General features: G+C 36.2%; 1 protein-coding gene across 1 annotated transcript in view; it reads left to right on the top strand.

Annotated features, from left to right (window-relative positions):
* The window catches only part of LOC121422453 (calcium-activated chloride channel regulator 1-like), a 65322-nt gene that overhangs the window by 43941 nt on the left and 3485 nt on the right, over positions 1–17896 (top strand). Inside the window, exons 10-20 of the mRNA XM_041617515.1 lie at positions 129–258; positions 5198–5313; positions 6501–6786; positions 7620–7820; positions 12689–12940; positions 13204–13596; positions 14001–14059; positions 14823–14929; positions 16138–16325; positions 16521–16743; positions 17265–17332. Coding sequence (XP_041473449.1) covers positions 129–258; positions 5198–5313; positions 6501–6786; positions 7620–7820; positions 12689–12940; positions 13204–13596; positions 14001–14059; positions 14823–14929; positions 16138–16325; positions 16521–16743; positions 17265–17332 — 2023 coding nt within the window. The remainder of the gene's footprint in view (positions 1–128; positions 259–5197; positions 5314–6500; positions 6787–7619; positions 7821–12688; positions 12941–13203; positions 13597–14000; positions 14060–14822; positions 14930–16137; positions 16326–16520; positions 16744–17264; positions 17333–17896) is intronic.

Here is a 17896-nt window from a genome sequence, read left to right as displayed (position 1 = left end):
ACATATACCCCGATAATTTTAAACAATGATAAAAACACTTATAATTAGCCTATCGAACATTTATAAACAAAATGGAAAGTTAAAAAAAATTCTGTGTCTTGCGTTGTCTATCAAATTTTCTGACTTAGTTGGTTGGTGAAGGATTTTTACTAGGAAATGGAAGTATTCAAGCAGGCAGACTCAATTTTGATAACTCAATCGGCAACAGGACGCAGTTCATTGTTACGTATACGTCTTCATCTAGTTCAACTGCTCCAGGTATACTATTTCTATATAATACATTTTTTAAATTACTTTTTACATACATGTATTTAGTTGCCAAAAAATAAAATGATTATCAAATTTACGAACTTTAGGCAAATAAAAAACCACATTGATAGACTATTTTTTAAAGATAACATGAACATTGCTTTGTATTTTGCATTCCGATGATAATAACAACACTCATGCAAAGTCACACTGTGTTTGGGCTTACTGTAAATTGAAGAGGAAAACAAGAACAAGATGCGTATGTAATAAATGTTTAATATGCGTTCTGGCCTGATCGAAATGGGACCTGATAAGGACTGTTTGCAGTGACCCATTACATATTTTAACACTCAAATAATGCACGCGCGAAGCGCGAGCTGAAAATGTTTTACATTTCGACCTAAAAACTGGACATTCTTAGCACTTTTTGTAATCGTGAACAGGATAGTTATATAACTATACAATTGATGCGGGTGTAAAGCGCGAGCGGAAACAAAACTGAGATTTTCATCTTTTGTAAATCAGGAAAAGGAGGGTTAAATGGGTATCTTCCTATATGAATAATATGAGCCCGAAGCGCGAGCAGAAAGTTTTTATTTTTTTTTATCTGAAACTGGATAATTTAAGCACGATTTCTGTAAAAAAAAAAAAAAAAAAGCTGCTACCTCGATAAACATGAGTGCGCGCATTTAGATTTAGAGCTGAAATCTGGGTACTTAATTTTTTTGTTATGAAAATCAAAATGTTTCATATTCTCATTTGAAATAGGGTGAATTTAGGCATTATTTCAAGCACTGTGTAGGAAAATTCTGAAATGGATATGGATCGCACCTAATAAATGATGCGAGGGTGAAGTGCGAGCTAGGACCGGAACATTCTCAGGATTTTTGTTATCATATGAAAATGATGACTATCCCCCTATTCTTTCTAATCTGACGATAAAACTTGTCGATATTGAAAAAGGGACAATTTGATTATTAGGAATCCATGAAAATGTTGTTATCACACATTAATCTAATAAACCTAATATGAGAGCAGTATTTGTTGATATTGAGGCCAAAATGACACTTTAAATACTTTTTTTATAAATAATATACATTGGTTAATATATTTAAAAATAATGATGCGAGCGCAATCGCAAGACGAAATTATTGATAAACTATCATGAAAGGGGGATTTTAAGTAGTTTGTTCGAATAAATATGGTTATACATTACTCGCCAATCAAAATGCGAGCTCACAGCGCGAGCTGATACGTTTTGACTATCAGACCAAAAAAGGGATTTTAAAGTACACAACCGAAGAATCAAAAGTATTTTATAATGACTTTTTGTGGTCATTATTGTAAAGGTGAAGTATTACTAATCAGATATATAACTTCACTTTTAAAAATAGTGATTAGAGTTTGCAGAAATCAGCTCTCAAAAATGACTTATTTTCATGGCATATTTCTGCCTCCGTCCGTCCTCTGGCGAGCTCCAGCTGAGTGACGTCACACCAAGAGCAGTGAGCAGCTGAGCTGACAGCAGCCCATTGAAGACGATCTTTCCAATCAGCGGTTTTTGCTCTTAGAATTATTTATTCCTCTCAAGATTGGTCTTATTACATGGATAAAAGTTTGAATTTTCTGAACAGTAAAATGAAATGCACATTTAGCATATTTTGGTAACCGATAATTAGCTTAGAAAAAAATATTTGTTTTCAAGAAATATACGTGAATAAACAAAGCATATTTTCACTTAGAAATCATGCTTGCACCACATTGATATAATTATCAATATAAAGCATAGACATTCGACTTCACGACTGAATAAAAATTACGAAATTTAATTACGTAGCAAGTTCAGGAACCACAAAAATCACGGCAATATCCATCGCGAAATGATTGGAATTGCAGTTGGATTGCCGAAGCATTGCCAGGCAACAGCAGCGAACGCACTTTGTTTATATATCATTATGAACCCGGCAGAAATAGAGACACCATCTATGGACAAATTTGTACGCACGTAGGTTTTTTGTGAGTGCGGGGATCCTGGTTCGAAACTCTTTGATTTTTTTGGTTCGGGATTTTTTTTTAAATGATATTCCTTCCCCGTTCCTACCAGCTCTTTTTTCTCTTTTTATTTTCATGTGAGATTCTATTCAGTCCTGTATTTATTAAATCTTACTTCTTAATTGCTGCTTTTGATTTTCAAGTTCTTGATTAGATTCTCTACTTATATCATTTGGGTAGCGACTCACTCACTCACTCACTGACTGGAGTGCATGGAGCAACACAATGACGACTTCAGTTGACAAAATCGGTCTTTACAGTCCACAATTCAATAAAAACGGGCAAAGGAACACAGTTCTGATTCACGTTTGGTCTGAAGTTGTCGAAAACGAAATTGAATATCACATTACATGAAAAAAACGGTAAATTCGGAAGATATTGAACAGGTCAGTAAGGTGATTCAGTGCATATGATGCACCGAGAGATGATGAGCTCGTCGATTGTGTGATGTCATTATTCTCGACCGTTTTCGGCTGCGTGATTGTCGGTCTGGGGGCTGAGAAGGTTGTCTAATAATTTCATTTCTTGCATTTTCACGACATCTATAAGACTTTTTAGTGACATATTTGTGTATAAAAAGACAATACCTTTCCATCGATATATAATTTGTACATAATCATCACTTTCGTGAATTTTCTTCGTGTGTATACTTTAAATGACCTGAATTCCTTTGAGGGTGCGCATTAGTCGAATTGGTCATTTCTTGGCAGTAATTTCTTTACGTAATTTCTGTATGTAATATGTATGCAGGTATTCATAGCGCCGGCTATGCCCACAGACGCGTGCATTATACTACATGGCGCCAATGTTGTTGTTGGGAGAGCTTTCATTTCATAAATTTGTTATTTTGATGGTTTGATAATCATTTTCAAATATGTGTTCGCATTGCCTGTTCTGTGAGATACATAATCTTGCTCAATAGGCTGATATGGGGCAATATCAAGTTTTGAAGTCAATATACAACACATTTTTTGGACATCAGGTTTTCATTATTTTGCTTTATTTACAAATTATTCTTTTTAAAGTATGTTGCAAAATGTCCGTTTTATGGTCTTCACATATCAACATTTTCAACTCTCGATGTGCGCTAGCCGCTAGCATTATTTTGATTTGTTAAGAAGCTATTCTCTTCGTGTATAAAGCCCTTAAAGTATACACACGAAGAAAATTCACGAAAGTGATGATTATGTACAAATTATATATCGATGGAAAGGTATTGTCTTTTTATACACAAATATGTCACTAAAAAGTCTTAAAGATGTCGTGAAAATGCAAGAAATGAAATTATTAGACACCCTTCTCAGCCCCCCCAGACCGACAATCACGCAGCCGAAAGCGGTCGAGAATAATGACATCACACAATCGACGAGCTCATCATGTCTCGGTGCATCATGCACTGAATCACCTTACTGACCTGTTCAATATCTTCCGAATTTACCGTTTTCTTCATGTAATGTGATATTCAATTTCGTTTTCGACAACTTCAGACCAAACGTGAATCAGAACTGTGTTCCTTTGCCCGTTTTATTGAATTGTGGACTGTAAAGACCGATTTTGTCAACTGAAGTCGTCATTGTGTTGCTCCATGCACTCCAGTCAGTGAGTGAGTGAGTCGCTACCCAAATGATATAAGTAGAGAATCTAATCAAGAACTTGAAAATCAAAAGCAGCAATTAAGAAGTAAGATTTAATAAATACAGGACTGAATAGAATCTCACATGAAAATAAAAAGAGAAAAAAGAGCTGGTAGGAACGGGGAAGGAATATCATTTAAAAAAAAATCCCGAACCAAAAAAATCAAAGAGTTTCGAACCAGGATCCCCGCACTCACAAAAAACCTACGTGCGTACAAATTTGTCCATAGATGGTGTCTCTATTTCTGCCGGGTTCATAATGATATATAAACAAAGTGCGTTCGCTGCTGTTGCCTGGCAATGCTTCGGCAATCCAACTGCAATTCCAATCATTTCGCGATGGATATTGCCGTGATTTTTGTGGTTCCTGAACTTGCTACGTAATTAAATTTCGTAATTTTTATTCAGTCGTGAAGACGAATGTCTATGCTTTATATTGATAATTATATCAATGTGGTGCAAGCATGATTTCTAAGTGAAAATATGCTTTGTTTATTCACGTATATTTCTTGAAAACAAATAATTTTTTCTAAGCTAATTATCGGTTACCAAAATATGCTAAATGTGCATTTCATTTTACTGTTCAGAAAATTCAAACTTTTATCCATGTAATAAGACCAATCTTGAGAGGAATAAACAATTCTAAGAGCAAAAACCGCTGATTGGAAAGATCGTCTTCAATGGGCTGCTGTCAGCTCAGCTGCTCACTGCTCTTGGTGTAACGTCACTCAGCTGGAGCTCGCCAGAGGACGGACGGAGGCAGAAATATGCCATGAAAATAAGTCATTTTTGAGAGCTGATTTCTGCAAACTCTAATCACTATTTTTGAAAGTGAAGTTATATATCTGCTTAGTAATACTTCCCCTTTACAATGATGACCACAAAAAGTCATTATAAAATACTTTTGATTCTTCGGTTGTGTACTTTAAGCATTTCCAGGACACATCTGACCATCTTCCTGGTCTTTTTTAAATCTCAGAATTGAGTGTGTGTGGCCTGAAATTAAGATTGCCTATATCACAATTTAGCTATTATCCCCTCTTCTTTCTTGTCCCTCCAAACACGTAAACCTAAAACCTGTGGAAATCTCATGAAATGAATTAGTTTGTCTAATACTACAATATTTATGCAAGTTTATATTGTAATATCAAAGGACGAATGTTTAAATCGATTGTAACTCTCGATTTAGTATAAAAATGATGATTCATTGTTTAGTCTCAAAATACCAATGTAAAGATGGTTATCTTATTTTCCCTCAATAGGAGTAAATGTGGTAATTACACAACCCGACAATACAACGATCACAGAACGTAATCAACAATATACTGTCCACACCAACAGAAATGTCATCACCATAGCAGTCGAAGGACTGGCCATGGTAAGGATAGCCAACGCATTGGATTATTCCTCAGACATGTCTTATGAAAGCACGTCAACACACTGAGAAACTTTTGCACCCTAAGTGAAAAAAGGGTTAAAAAATGCACCTTTATCATTTCCACCAAAAAATTCTCTGTTTAACTCATATAGGCGCAACTTTTCACCTTTTAAGATAGGAAATCCTTGACTTTAATGGTTCACCTCTGCACCCTATAGGGTGCTTAATAGCCAAGTGCACCATTAAAGGTGTACAAAGCATAATTGCACTAATAAACATCCCTCGAGGTGCTGCTATTTTGTACCATCTTCTAGGGTTCAAATTTGAAAATCTATTTCTTGGTGTGTATGGATTTCGGGTCTTTGAGGCCATTCTCATTACGCTTTCTAAAACTAGTTTACTGGAAAACGATTCAGGAAACCACTTTGGAATATCGCTTTGCTAGCGTTCTCACTTGATCACACGAAAGTGGTTTTCAAAATCACTTCACGTAAAGCGCTCTTGTTGCTATGGAAACGCACTCAGTGGGGTCTTTGGGTGAGACGTTTCGCGCGTAATTCGAAACCGCAGCATAGGCATTCTACACCTGTTGTGTGGATAGCGCGCTCAAAATGTGCGAAGATCGCTTCCCGAAGAACGGTTGTGTCCTCACTTACGCTAAAACCAGTTTAACGAGGCAAAGCGATCTTGAAAACTACATCGCGAGGTGGTTTTCCAAACTGGTTTGGAAGATCGCTTCCAAGACCGCTTTGACCGTTCTCACTACGCGTTAAACTAGTTTCCACTAAACTAGTTTCCAGTAAACTAGTTTTAGGAACGTAGTGAGAACATTCTCTACCACAGTCAGAATAAGCTGCCAAATGGAAATGAGATAATACAGTTGTTGCGTTGATTTAACACCAGACCGGGATCTATATATGTCCACACCAGAAAAGTGTTAAACAACACCAGTTTCGCTTTGGTCCAACACCAGAAAGGTGTTTACACAACACCATGTTTGATTCCAAACTGTGTTGTTTCAATACCTCTCTTGTGTGGACATATATAGATTCCGGGCTGGTGTTAAATCAACACCGGAGTTTTTGCAGTGTACGAAATGAATGGATTTGTGTCGAAATGGAATGAGACATTACTTGCTTAAGCAAGATTTTCACACAACTCGATATTAATTTATTTTGACTTTGTAGAGTGGCGAATGGTCGTATTCAATAGAGAATACGTTTTCGGGACTTCAATCTGTGACCTTCTCCGTGTTTTCAAGAATCAACATGGAGGGAGATGACGAGCCAATCGTCATGAAATCAGGTGTTGGTAATTCGGTCCTCGATTTATCTGTCGGCGTCAAACCACTGAGCGCCTTCGTCAAACTTAGTAAAGGTTTTCAACCTGTCGTGAAGGCAATTGTTCGTGCTATCGTGGAAAAGCCCGGTGGATATGTAGCTGATCTCATAGAGCTTCGTGACGATGGTGGAGGTATGTCGTCACAAACTCGAGTTCTGAACTGATTTTGAAAGTTAGGATAGCATGCATTTCAAAATTTATGACAGGATAAACCATAAATCCAAGAGTGATGAAACACTAAATGCAAAAGAAAATTCATAATAAGCCACACCTTATTAATATATCATGCTTTTCTGTTACTGAATATGGAGTTTCCGCAATCACTGCGAAGACCCTTTCTATATATCTTTTGTCAAAAGCCCTTCAATCACAATACAGCCTTTGTTAAATCGGAAAATCAAACCAGCAATGTCGTCACGGACAATGGACAAACGATATTCATTTGCGATTTTTTTTCCGTCCGAATTTTAGGATGATCTGTTGCCCCGATCCGTCAACTTTCGACACAAACTTCTCAGCTGTCCATCATGTCCATTGTGATCTGGGCCCCATCTTACAATCAGTTACGATTGATCCAATCAATCGTAACTCTATGGAAATCTATCAGTGTCATACTTTTTTCTACAGGAAATTTGCACAATGTCCTTTTTAAACAAAAAGAAGCATAGCGTTAAGATATAGTTTAAGATTTAAAACAATTGTTTGAACTGTTTAAACAACTATTGTGCGATTCACATAGTAAATAGCGTTGTTTGAATTTTTAACAGTGTATACACTTGAAATTCCTTTCTGGCATGATGAATGCTAAATACAGTATTTTCCCTGATGTATGCGATGTCGATGTATGCATTTATGGAAAACACACCTGCCTTATTGTTAACTTTGGTTAGTTGGATGCTGTAGATATATCTGTCGATTGAATGCTGTATTAACAATTTATCCTCTATTTATTGTCCGTTACAAAGGTGCTGACATAACAGCTAATGATGGCATCTACTCCCGTTTCATTACAAACATCACGGGAAAAGGGTTCTACGGTATTCGTGCGATTTCTGAGAACGACGGATCAGCGATCATTTTGACCCGTGCTCGAACAGGGCTATCAAGGGTTCAAGCTGCACTTCGAGTGGCTGATGACGGGACGATAATTTCTCCAGGAACTATTGGTCAGGAAATATATCTTACAGATAGAGTTGATGTTATAATTATTTCACCGATTTAAAACATGAAGAATATGGGCTTACTCACTTTCATATTTATTTATTCATCTTTAAAGTTCAAGTCCACCTCAGAAAAATGTTGATTTGAATCAATAGAGAAAAATCAGACAAGCACAATGCTGAAAATTTCATCATCAAAATCGGATGTAAAATAAGAAAGTTATGACATTTCAAAGTTTCGCTTATTTTCAACAAAATAGTTATATGAACGAGCCAGTTACATCCAAATGAGAGAGTCGATGATGTCACTCACTCACTATTTCTTTTGTTTTTTATTGTTTGAATTATACAATATTTCAATTTTTACGAATTTGACGATAAGGACCTCCTTGCCTGAAGCACAAAATGTTAAAATAACGGAATTCCATGTGTTCAGGGATGAATGAAACTTCATTTCACATGACAAAGACGAGAAAATGAAATTATTTCATATTTCATATCATAAAATACATAAGAAATAGTGAGTGATGTCATCAGTTCCTCATTTGCATACTGACCGAGATGTGCATATAACTGTTTTGTGAAATGAAGCGAAACATTATAATGCCATAACTTTCTTATTTTACATCCGATTTTGATGAAATTTTCAGTGTTATGCTTGTTGATTTTTTCTCTTTTTATTTAAATCAGGTTTTTGTTGGGGTGGACTTGTCCTTTCAGGAACAAATGGATATCATTCGCTGGCTGGGTTTGGGTGATTATTTGTCCCTGCTGCTTGTATTGGTTTTTTTTATCATCAATATATTTAATTAACCCAAACAATTTTCATATTAGTTCCTTTGGCGGATTTAACGTTTTTACAAAGAAACTGTTTGAAATGTGCAAAGATAATCAATGATAGGTTTATGCCAACTGGAAGTTTCAGTTGGAAACCGTAATATTATCTATGGCCTCAGTTACGCCAAGCAATATTGATGAATGGATCAAAACGTTCAGGATCCAGTTCGCATACATAAGCATGGCAACTAGTTTTGATGCTTCCAGGAACAAATTTCTTTAAAACATAGTTCATGAAATCTAAAGTTATGTAAGTCTTATGAAGAATTCAAATGTTAGAAGTTCTCGCCCTCCATTGCCTTTGACACCTAAACACGTTGAAGTGTCAGATTATCGTGAAACTTAGAATGCTTTTGGTCTCATGCTGCTGCATGTTTTAAAATAATTGTCGACGGTGTAGTATAGTAGACTTGTTAACTGCAAAAAAAGGGGTGAACGCTGCATTTTTTAGTACAAATGTCCCACTTGGCACAAATGTTCCTTGAGTCAAAAGAAAAAGATTCATCCAAAGAGACACGCTGTATCTATGCAAATAAGCAAGTAATTTGCATAAATTTGCATATTATGTCGATATGTAAAAACAAGTAATTCAAAATATATATTTCACCAGAACTGCCCTAAAATAGGAAATAAAGACTTAGGGTAAGACAGGGAAGAAAATTGTCATGAAATAATTGGGATATCCTTGTTTATTATTACCTAATTTACATAAATTATGCAAATTTTAATTTAAAACAGAGTATTTTTTCAAGAATCCTGAACTGTTTTATTAATAACAGCAATTAATACAAAATGTCAACATTCTACATGAAAGAGAATATATAGCGAAAACATCGATATGCTTCATGACAGTATTAGTGTCTTAATTTGCTTAGAAAGAGGGCAAATATGTCAAAATGTATGACGTGATATTGCGCTAAAACGAGACCAAAACAACCTCTATGTCCAGTCACACTCACGAATCGGACAATAAAGCGATCAATGGTATGTCATTCGAGATAACACAATCTCAACACAATAGCTTCCATCGGCTTCTCGTATCGCTTTTGTTAGTGTGTCTGCCACACCGTAATCTATGATACATACGGGCAAAATGCATTTCGGTATCGGTAAAACACTATTAATTTTGTTTTATTTGTTTCTAATTTGTTTCTCTTGGAAAATTTACAGGAGACATTGCTTTGCAGGTTACTGCTTAAATGAAGCTCTGGCACATGAATCATGACGAATGTACCCCACCTCAATCCATATTTTAACTTTGTTTAAATTTAAGGCAAAAAGAAGCTGCTGAAAACTGCTTATCTAAAAAAAAGAGCCAATGGAGTAAAATAGAGTGAAAAGGGGCCTAAGCTTTCGATCCTAGCAGTCTTTTGGAGACCCCGAAGTGGTAACTTCTGCATTCCCCGCGGCATTTCCAAAACCAGTTTGACTTGTATTATCGACATGGAAAAGACATATGTATAAGACATCAGTTAACATGTTTCCTGAAGTTTATTTAAGCCTACGTCCACCGGAGCCCTCCGAATTTACTCCATCCCCTCTCTGTATTTCGACACTAAATGAAAAAATATATCGTGTTTAAAAGCCACCGGCAAGGTAAATTGCGTTTTTGGTATAATAAAGCAACTTTTATATCTATATTTCATATTTATCTATATTAATATTATTATTAATGTGATCTTTATTATCATTGTTATTATTGTTCTGCAGTTTGTAATAATGCTCTAGCACAGTAAAGGCTATAACCCAACAGGAGCATGCCTAGGATACCCTTTTCCCTTTTGGTTTTATGTATTCAAAAATAGTTTATTGTCTTTAGAACTCTTAAAAGATTACTATTGTTTGTATTGATATCTTGGAATAGATTGAGGAGAAAATACTCTACAATTGACACGTCGAAGAGCTGTAGTACATTGAAAAAAGAAGCCACACGTAAGCTCTATAATACTCAAACCCTGTTATTGCTTCCACTCTATGTTAAATTTAAATATTTTCAGAGTCCATTCGGAAGAAAGATACATTTCTTCTACACACAGTTAAACCTCTTTACTTTCTCCTCTTGAAAAAAAACCTAGAAGGGCTTGTTTTATATCGCATAAAATAAGTTCGTGTACATGACGGTGGCCTGTCGAAGTTGCCCAACCCTTTATTTTGTTTTGACAATATATATTTATAATATCGTCTAAATGAAGCCCTCATCTGGAAAAGGGCACTTATTAAAGGCAGCATCTACATTATATAGAGGAGGCCCTGGCACTTGGAAGCGGGGGCTGAAGCACCCGCAAGATTTTCCGGAAGGGGGGGGGGGTGCTGCGTGTATTATTCTCGATAGATAGCACCCCCTGGAATTCCGGCAGATGTGACAAAAAAAAAGAAACGTTACCCCCAAAAACTTCATTTTGTAGTGCAATCCTTTTTGTTTATTTGCCTGTAAAATTTATTGATGTAAATTTGAAAATAAAAAAAGATTCATTGTAAAATTTTGGTCCCAAGAAATTAAGCAAGCTTCAGCCCCCTCTTCCCAGTACCAAGGTCTCCTCTATATAATGTAGATGCTGCCTTTAATAAGTGCCCATTTCCAGATGAGGACTTCATTTAGACGATATTCTAAATATATATTGTCAAAACAAAATAAACGGTTTGGCAACTTCGACAGGCCACCGTCACGTACACCATGTACACGAACTTATTTTATGAGATATAAAACAATGCCTTCTATGTTTGTTTGTTTTTTTTCAAGAGGAGAACGCAAAGAGGCTTTACTGTGTGTAGTAGAAATGTATCTTTCTTCCGATTGGGCTCTCAAAATATTTAAATTCAACATAGAGTGGAATCAATAAAGGGCCGTGTGACTGTTCTTCAATTTACCACAGCTCCTCTACATGTCAGTTGAAGAGTATTTTCTCCTCAATCTATTCCAAGGTATCAATACAAACAAAAGTAATCTTTTAAGAGTTATAAAGACAATAAACTATTTTTAATACATAAAACCAAAACGGGAAAGGGTATCCTAGGCATACTCCTGTTGGGTTATAGCTTTTGCTGTGCTAGAGCACTATTACAAACGGCAGAACAATAATAATAATAGTAATAATGATAACAATATTGATAATAATTATAATGATATCAATAATGATGAATGTAAATATAAAAATATAGATATAAAAGTTGCTTTATTATACCAAAAAACGCAATTTGCCTTGTCTTTGTTTTTACATATCGACATAATATGCAAATTTATGCAAATTACTTGCTTATTTGCATACATACAGCGTGTCTCTTTGGATGAATCTTTTTCTTTTGACTCAAGGAACATTTGTGCCAAGTGGGACATTTGTACTAAAAAATGCAGCGTTCAACCTCTTAACAAGTCTACTAGTAGTCAAGGTATAAAATCTGAAGACTAAGGATAAGGCATCAACCCTCAAAACCAAGGCCCCCAAGGCTAAGGGATTAATTAAGACTTTAAAAGAAACGATAAGCTCTGCGCAGCAACTGCATATCACATAGAAGTTAACATTGAATGTGATGTTTATTCTGGAGTCGAGTAAGAGTATCGTCTTTGTCATGTTTATGTGCTTATTTTAGTAGTTAAACTTACATGAATTATTATAAAATATCAAAATAGTCCGAAATAGGGTATTTAAGTGAACTGCAGTTTGTCTATCTCACCTGCGAAAGTTAGTATTTTAAACCTGAGATTCGTTCTATTGATCTGCACTACAGTGAACATGGTTGTTGGGCATTCGTTGGCGCGGGAGCATGATTGATTGTTTTATATTTTACCATGCATAACAAAAAATGAATTTACAAAATATGTTACATTGATAGTAATACTACTAATAATACAGCACAGTTGGGAACTAAAAATGCATCAGCACAAAATATGTTTGAAGTGAAGATTCCCTTAAAAAACATTCAATGTATAGCGACTCAGTGAGCGTAAACAAACCGAATATTTGTATAAAAAAAAATACACTAAAAAGTGCAAAGAAAGTTATTGGACTAAACTAGCTTTTGTGTTATGATTGATATAGGCTCTTACGAAGTACGTTTTCCTGGAGTTGAATCCAGCCAGACCCTACAGGGTGTACCTGCACCAGCATTTACCAGGAGTTCTTCGGTCGGTTCAACAACGATTACAAACCTCCCTGATGGATTTACTCCGGGCCAGGACCTGTTTCCACCAGCTAGGGTTCAGGACCTACGGGTCACAGTGACGTTTGTTGGGAACTCCTCCTTGGTTCTCACTTGGATAGCTCCTGGCGATGACCTGGACACAGGAGCGGGTATGATAGTTTTATTTAGAATGATTCACCAGGCCGGATTAAAACAAATTACAAGGACGTTTGTGTTAGTATTCACTTCGTTGTTGCAATCATTGTCACATCGTGGTATTATTTTTATTGGTTTGTTTTGTTGGTTTTTTTTTTGGGGGGGGGGGATGGGGGGTCAGTGGTCCTTTCCAGACGATTCGTTATGGATGATATCAGGGATATCAGCTCCGAATAATATGTATATATATATATATGTTGTCATTTTTCCATTCTAGCAACATATTATGATATCAGAGTTGGTAACTCTTCCAGTCAGCTCCTAGGTAATTTCTCCAACGCAACTGAAGTAAGCCAATCCAGTATTCTCGCGGGGAACTTATCCTCACCAAAGCCATCAGGTTCAGTAGAAACCTTCATCATCACTGTACCGGATATGACAGAGTTAAATTCCTTCTCGTACAGCTTCGCTCTACGCGCAATAGATGATGATGGAAAGTCAAGCCCGATATCGAATGTGGCAATAGCAACCTTCAGACGCGTCATACCGTCTCCTCCTTCTACCCCTCCTGGTCCCTGTAATGGTACAGCATGTATAAACGGTGGAGAACTTGAAGAGTCTACCTGCACCTGTTCATGCACAGATGATTTTCAGGGAAACCTCTGCCAATGTACGTAGATTCTTCAAAATCAGGGGCGGTGTCAGGGTATTTATATAGAGGGTTTGACTAGACTGTCTAAAGATGGCGTCATCTTTTCTAAAACTGAATGAAGCGATCTGGATCTCTTTATATTTACATGTGTGTGTTTTCCCCACCTAATTGAAGCGCCAGCCCTCAACTTATTGATATCCAAGTATATAGGTCAGTTTAATCACGACATATATGAGCTGTAACAGCTATTCAGAATAACGAAAAGAACTGCTGATTGTCAGAGATGTTAAAAGTGTATGCATGATTTAAATGGAAACTATTAGATGTGATTGAAAAATAGGAACTATTGTTTAGTGAGCAGTTTAATTTGTTTAATTGATGAAATCGATCTTTCCATCCGGTCTGTTTTTTTTTCTACCTAGATAACAAAACGCAATTGCGGAACGGTGTGCAGATTCATCTTCGAGCCAATATTAGCCAGGTATATGTTCATAAATACATCGTTTTTTAAAGCTTCTTCAAATTTCAGGCGCGACTGGCTAATTAAATTTATCTATTATCATTTATTGTTTTTGTGAGAAAAATGTTTTATTTTCGAAATGAAATAACATTAGCTTAGGTAAAAATGTTAAACGTGTTGAGGTTAGGTTAAAATGCTATAGATGTTGAGGGAAATTCGTAGAACATTTGAAGTGCGCATATGAAATACAATTTGTTTGACTCACATTAGTGTTAATTTTAAGTAACTCGTCAAACGCACACTTGTAGAAACTGTCCAATATTTTCGAATACGAATTGTTTCGATAAGATAATACATCTCAACTCTAGGCTGTCAATATGGTCTGGAATAGTCTCCTTGATAATGATGTTCTTGTCTTGGTAGCCCTTCGTCATAGATATAATGAACACCATTTGAATAGATGATACATCTTTTTAGCTTAACAGGACTATACATATTACCCAAAACAAAACACCATTTGAGAGGTTTCCTGCTGCCTAATGAAGAAATCGCTCTTATCTGTGTTATTATTGAAACATATTTATTACATAAAATATTATTCAGTTACAAAAAATGATTTTCAGTTCACAGGCGCAAAGTTTCAGTGTAATGTTGTAATTTTTTAATAATACCCATCTGGAGTGCCATTAGCATTTTATGTGAGACCCCGGTGTGAGACACGCTGTATGACTTTGATATTGCAATATAACTTAAATGTGCGATTCTATCTTGTTACTCTGTGTAGTGTGGCCAGCTTCTAGATTCCCTCCTTACTGCATCGAGTGACCAGCTCAATGATTATTGCCTCAACGAGTTCGAATCTTGCTGCCCTGGAGAAGCGATCGCGAACAGGTATATTCAATTTCGTAAGGAACTTTGCCATTACAATGGTTGCCATAATTGCCACTCAAGCCTATAGTTTCCATAATAGCTACCATAATCATAATTTTTCTAAGATTGATAGATGGTTATTTGGGAGTTCATATGGACGGGGGGGGGGCTGGGAGGCCCCCTTCCCCTTGAGATTTCTGCCGTCGACCGCGCCGAAAATTGGCACGCGGGTTGCCTGGGACATAATCTACACAATTGTATAGTATTTTTTTTCATGCGAATCGCTATTAAGTAATTATGCTAATTTATGCGTAATTAGTATGCGAAATCATACTTTTTCCTCTAACTCCCTAAATGAAGCTCAAAATGTTCTAATTTTGGTATAGAAAATCTTTGTGGTATTCTTAGAACAAAATTGCGATATCAAATCATTTTCTTATGTATTATATTGTTTTCTGCAATTTCTTATGTAATTCTATGTTTTTTTAACCTTTGGTTTTTCATTGTTTTTTCAATGAAATTTGTTGGGCACTCTTCTGAGATCTTAAAAAAGCATAAAATAAATACATTTAGACCAGCAAAATCAAATATAATCTTACATTTACGATTTTTGGTTGAAAACACAATTTGCATTGACTTTGTACACAAAATCACGTTTCTTAGCAATTTTTTGTGACATGCACTGACATAATGTTGCGTAATTTCAGAACCACGTACCCGGGTGACGCAAAATTGGTCTGAAAAGTTGCGCAAGACTTGAAAGTAAAAAGTCAGCTAGCGGCGTGGTAAAAAAAATTCGCGCGGCGAAAATATTTTGCGGTTCGTTGAGGGGGGCGGGGGGCTCCGAGCCCCCCCCCCCCCGGCATAGATTGGTTAAAGCCCAGGTAAATTCTAAATCATGTTTTCTGATGAGTCTAAAGCAGCTTTCACCGACATGTGACGAGCATTAATGGGTTGAGTTTATTAGTTCGATTCTGGTCATTCACTCTGACAATCAGACACAAACCTGAACGAATCAAACATTGAGACAAAATTCTTGTAGTTTTCAACTTCAATGCAGCAAATGAGAACTGGATATTTATTACCTAGCTTACATCAAATGAAATAATTTGAATAAAAATTGACGGACGTGAATACACAGTCTAATTATATATTAGATTCTATATCAGGTCTCCTTTTAAAATCGAAATGGATTCTTTTATAAAGATAACTTCTTTTTTAAATTACAGACCTCAAGGAAATTACGTAAGTGATGGGGGTATGATGATAGCAGATGGTTATCCGATATCGGCAGACCAATCGGATGATTGCTATGTGGTTCTTTTCGCCATTCGACCGAACGAACCAGAATTGTGCGGATCGAACAGACGAAGAAAAAGAAGCAAGATGGAAATACGAGTGAAGAGACAACTGCCAGGTATATTTCTTGCTTAGGAACGGTTCAGATGATGGAAAGAGGGGTGCATTTATAATCATGATACTAGCCCATAATGATTAAGAAAAACACCAAATCCTGTCATAGATTACAATACTCTCTAGTGGCTAATGATTAATTCCGAGTGGTATTTTTCATGAACTAATGACTGATACGTGTTATTGCTTTCATTCTCAGAACAATCAGTTTTCGTAGCCCAGAGCCTCCTCCTAGGTGCCCTTTCTTCAGGGGAATCAGCTATAGAGATCGCTATCGGTACAGACATCTACAGTATTACATTACCTCACGTAGAAGGTGATCGAAGAAGTACGGTGCCAGCATTCGTGATCGGCGCTGCAGTCGCAGCAGCGATCATCTTCATACTTCTGATCCTCTGTCTTTTCGTTTGTTGCGCGAGAGTGTAAGTAGGGCTATTGTAAATCTCACTTCATGAAATGATTGTAGTCAGTCATCTTTAAAGGAGGCCAATTTCCATATCCTAGAAGTGTTCTCTTCTTGTCTAACAGTGTTGGGTCTACAGGTTGTGCTGATTTGAAACCGGATGGCCGAACAAAAAATCCCCAATGCAATGACCCCTAAGTCTATAAAGGTTCTAATACTTCTGGTTTTTGTGAAAACCCTAATGATGTTCAGCGTCCCGCTCATCGAATTAATATACATAAAAAGTGACGTGACAATGGGTATATAGACCTGGATCCCGTTGTATAAAAGCTATTTTATGGTAACTTTTCCATCTAATGGTGACATTGTAACGATGATCAACAGCCAATCAAAATCGAGGATTCCAAGTTACCATTTGCCTATTCATATTTATTGTTTTGTACTATGTTGATTTGTATGCTCTATATGAAAAATAGATGAAACGAAGTTTGCGTCAACATTTTTATCTTGTGAAAGTTTTGTTCTTTCTTATCATAACAGGTCTATCCGAAATGAATTTTTGAAGGAAAGATATTACAACCAAGACAGAAAGTCGAAACAAGGACCAAGTGAGTACAAGTGGAGAAGGCGCCATGGTATTTTGATAATGTAGGGGGACCTGGTGACGTTATATTTTTGTTAATAGACCTTGCTACCCACAAGAAAGGAGACCCGTTTTCAGAGATATATTTCACAATAATTATTGAGTATGCTGTTATTATTAATTTGATATGGCAAGAGTGAAATCTCATCCTTAATATGAGACCAACATATTAGCAAATCGTTCGCGCATGGCAGATTACAAACAATTAAGTATTGAGGCATGTAATGATTTACGTGTGAATCTGAATCCATGCTCATTTCAGGGATGAGTGACAGTATATAAAAGAAATGCTAATTACCCACTCGTTGAATTTATAAGCACGGTCGTCGTATCACGAACCAATCATGTAAACTTTTTCTGCGCAACCTGGTTTTGACATTAAAATTTCAAACTCGTCTTGCTTATAAAAGCGTGAAGAATTCGTCTTATATTAGGTATCAAAATATAAAGAAATAATTGAATTGCATGATGATGATAACGAAATATCATAATTCATTTTGTGTTGAAGAAAAAACGTGGGATTTCGGGT

This window comes from Lytechinus variegatus, chromosome 10, assembly GCF_018143015.1.
Source record: "Lytechinus variegatus isolate NC3 chromosome 10, Lvar_3.0, whole genome shotgun sequence".
NCBI lineage: Eukaryota > Metazoa > Echinodermata > Echinoidea > Temnopleuroida > Toxopneustidae > Lytechinus > Lytechinus variegatus.
Note: the sequence above shows the minus strand (reverse complement) of the source record. Positions and strands in the feature narration are given on the sequence as shown.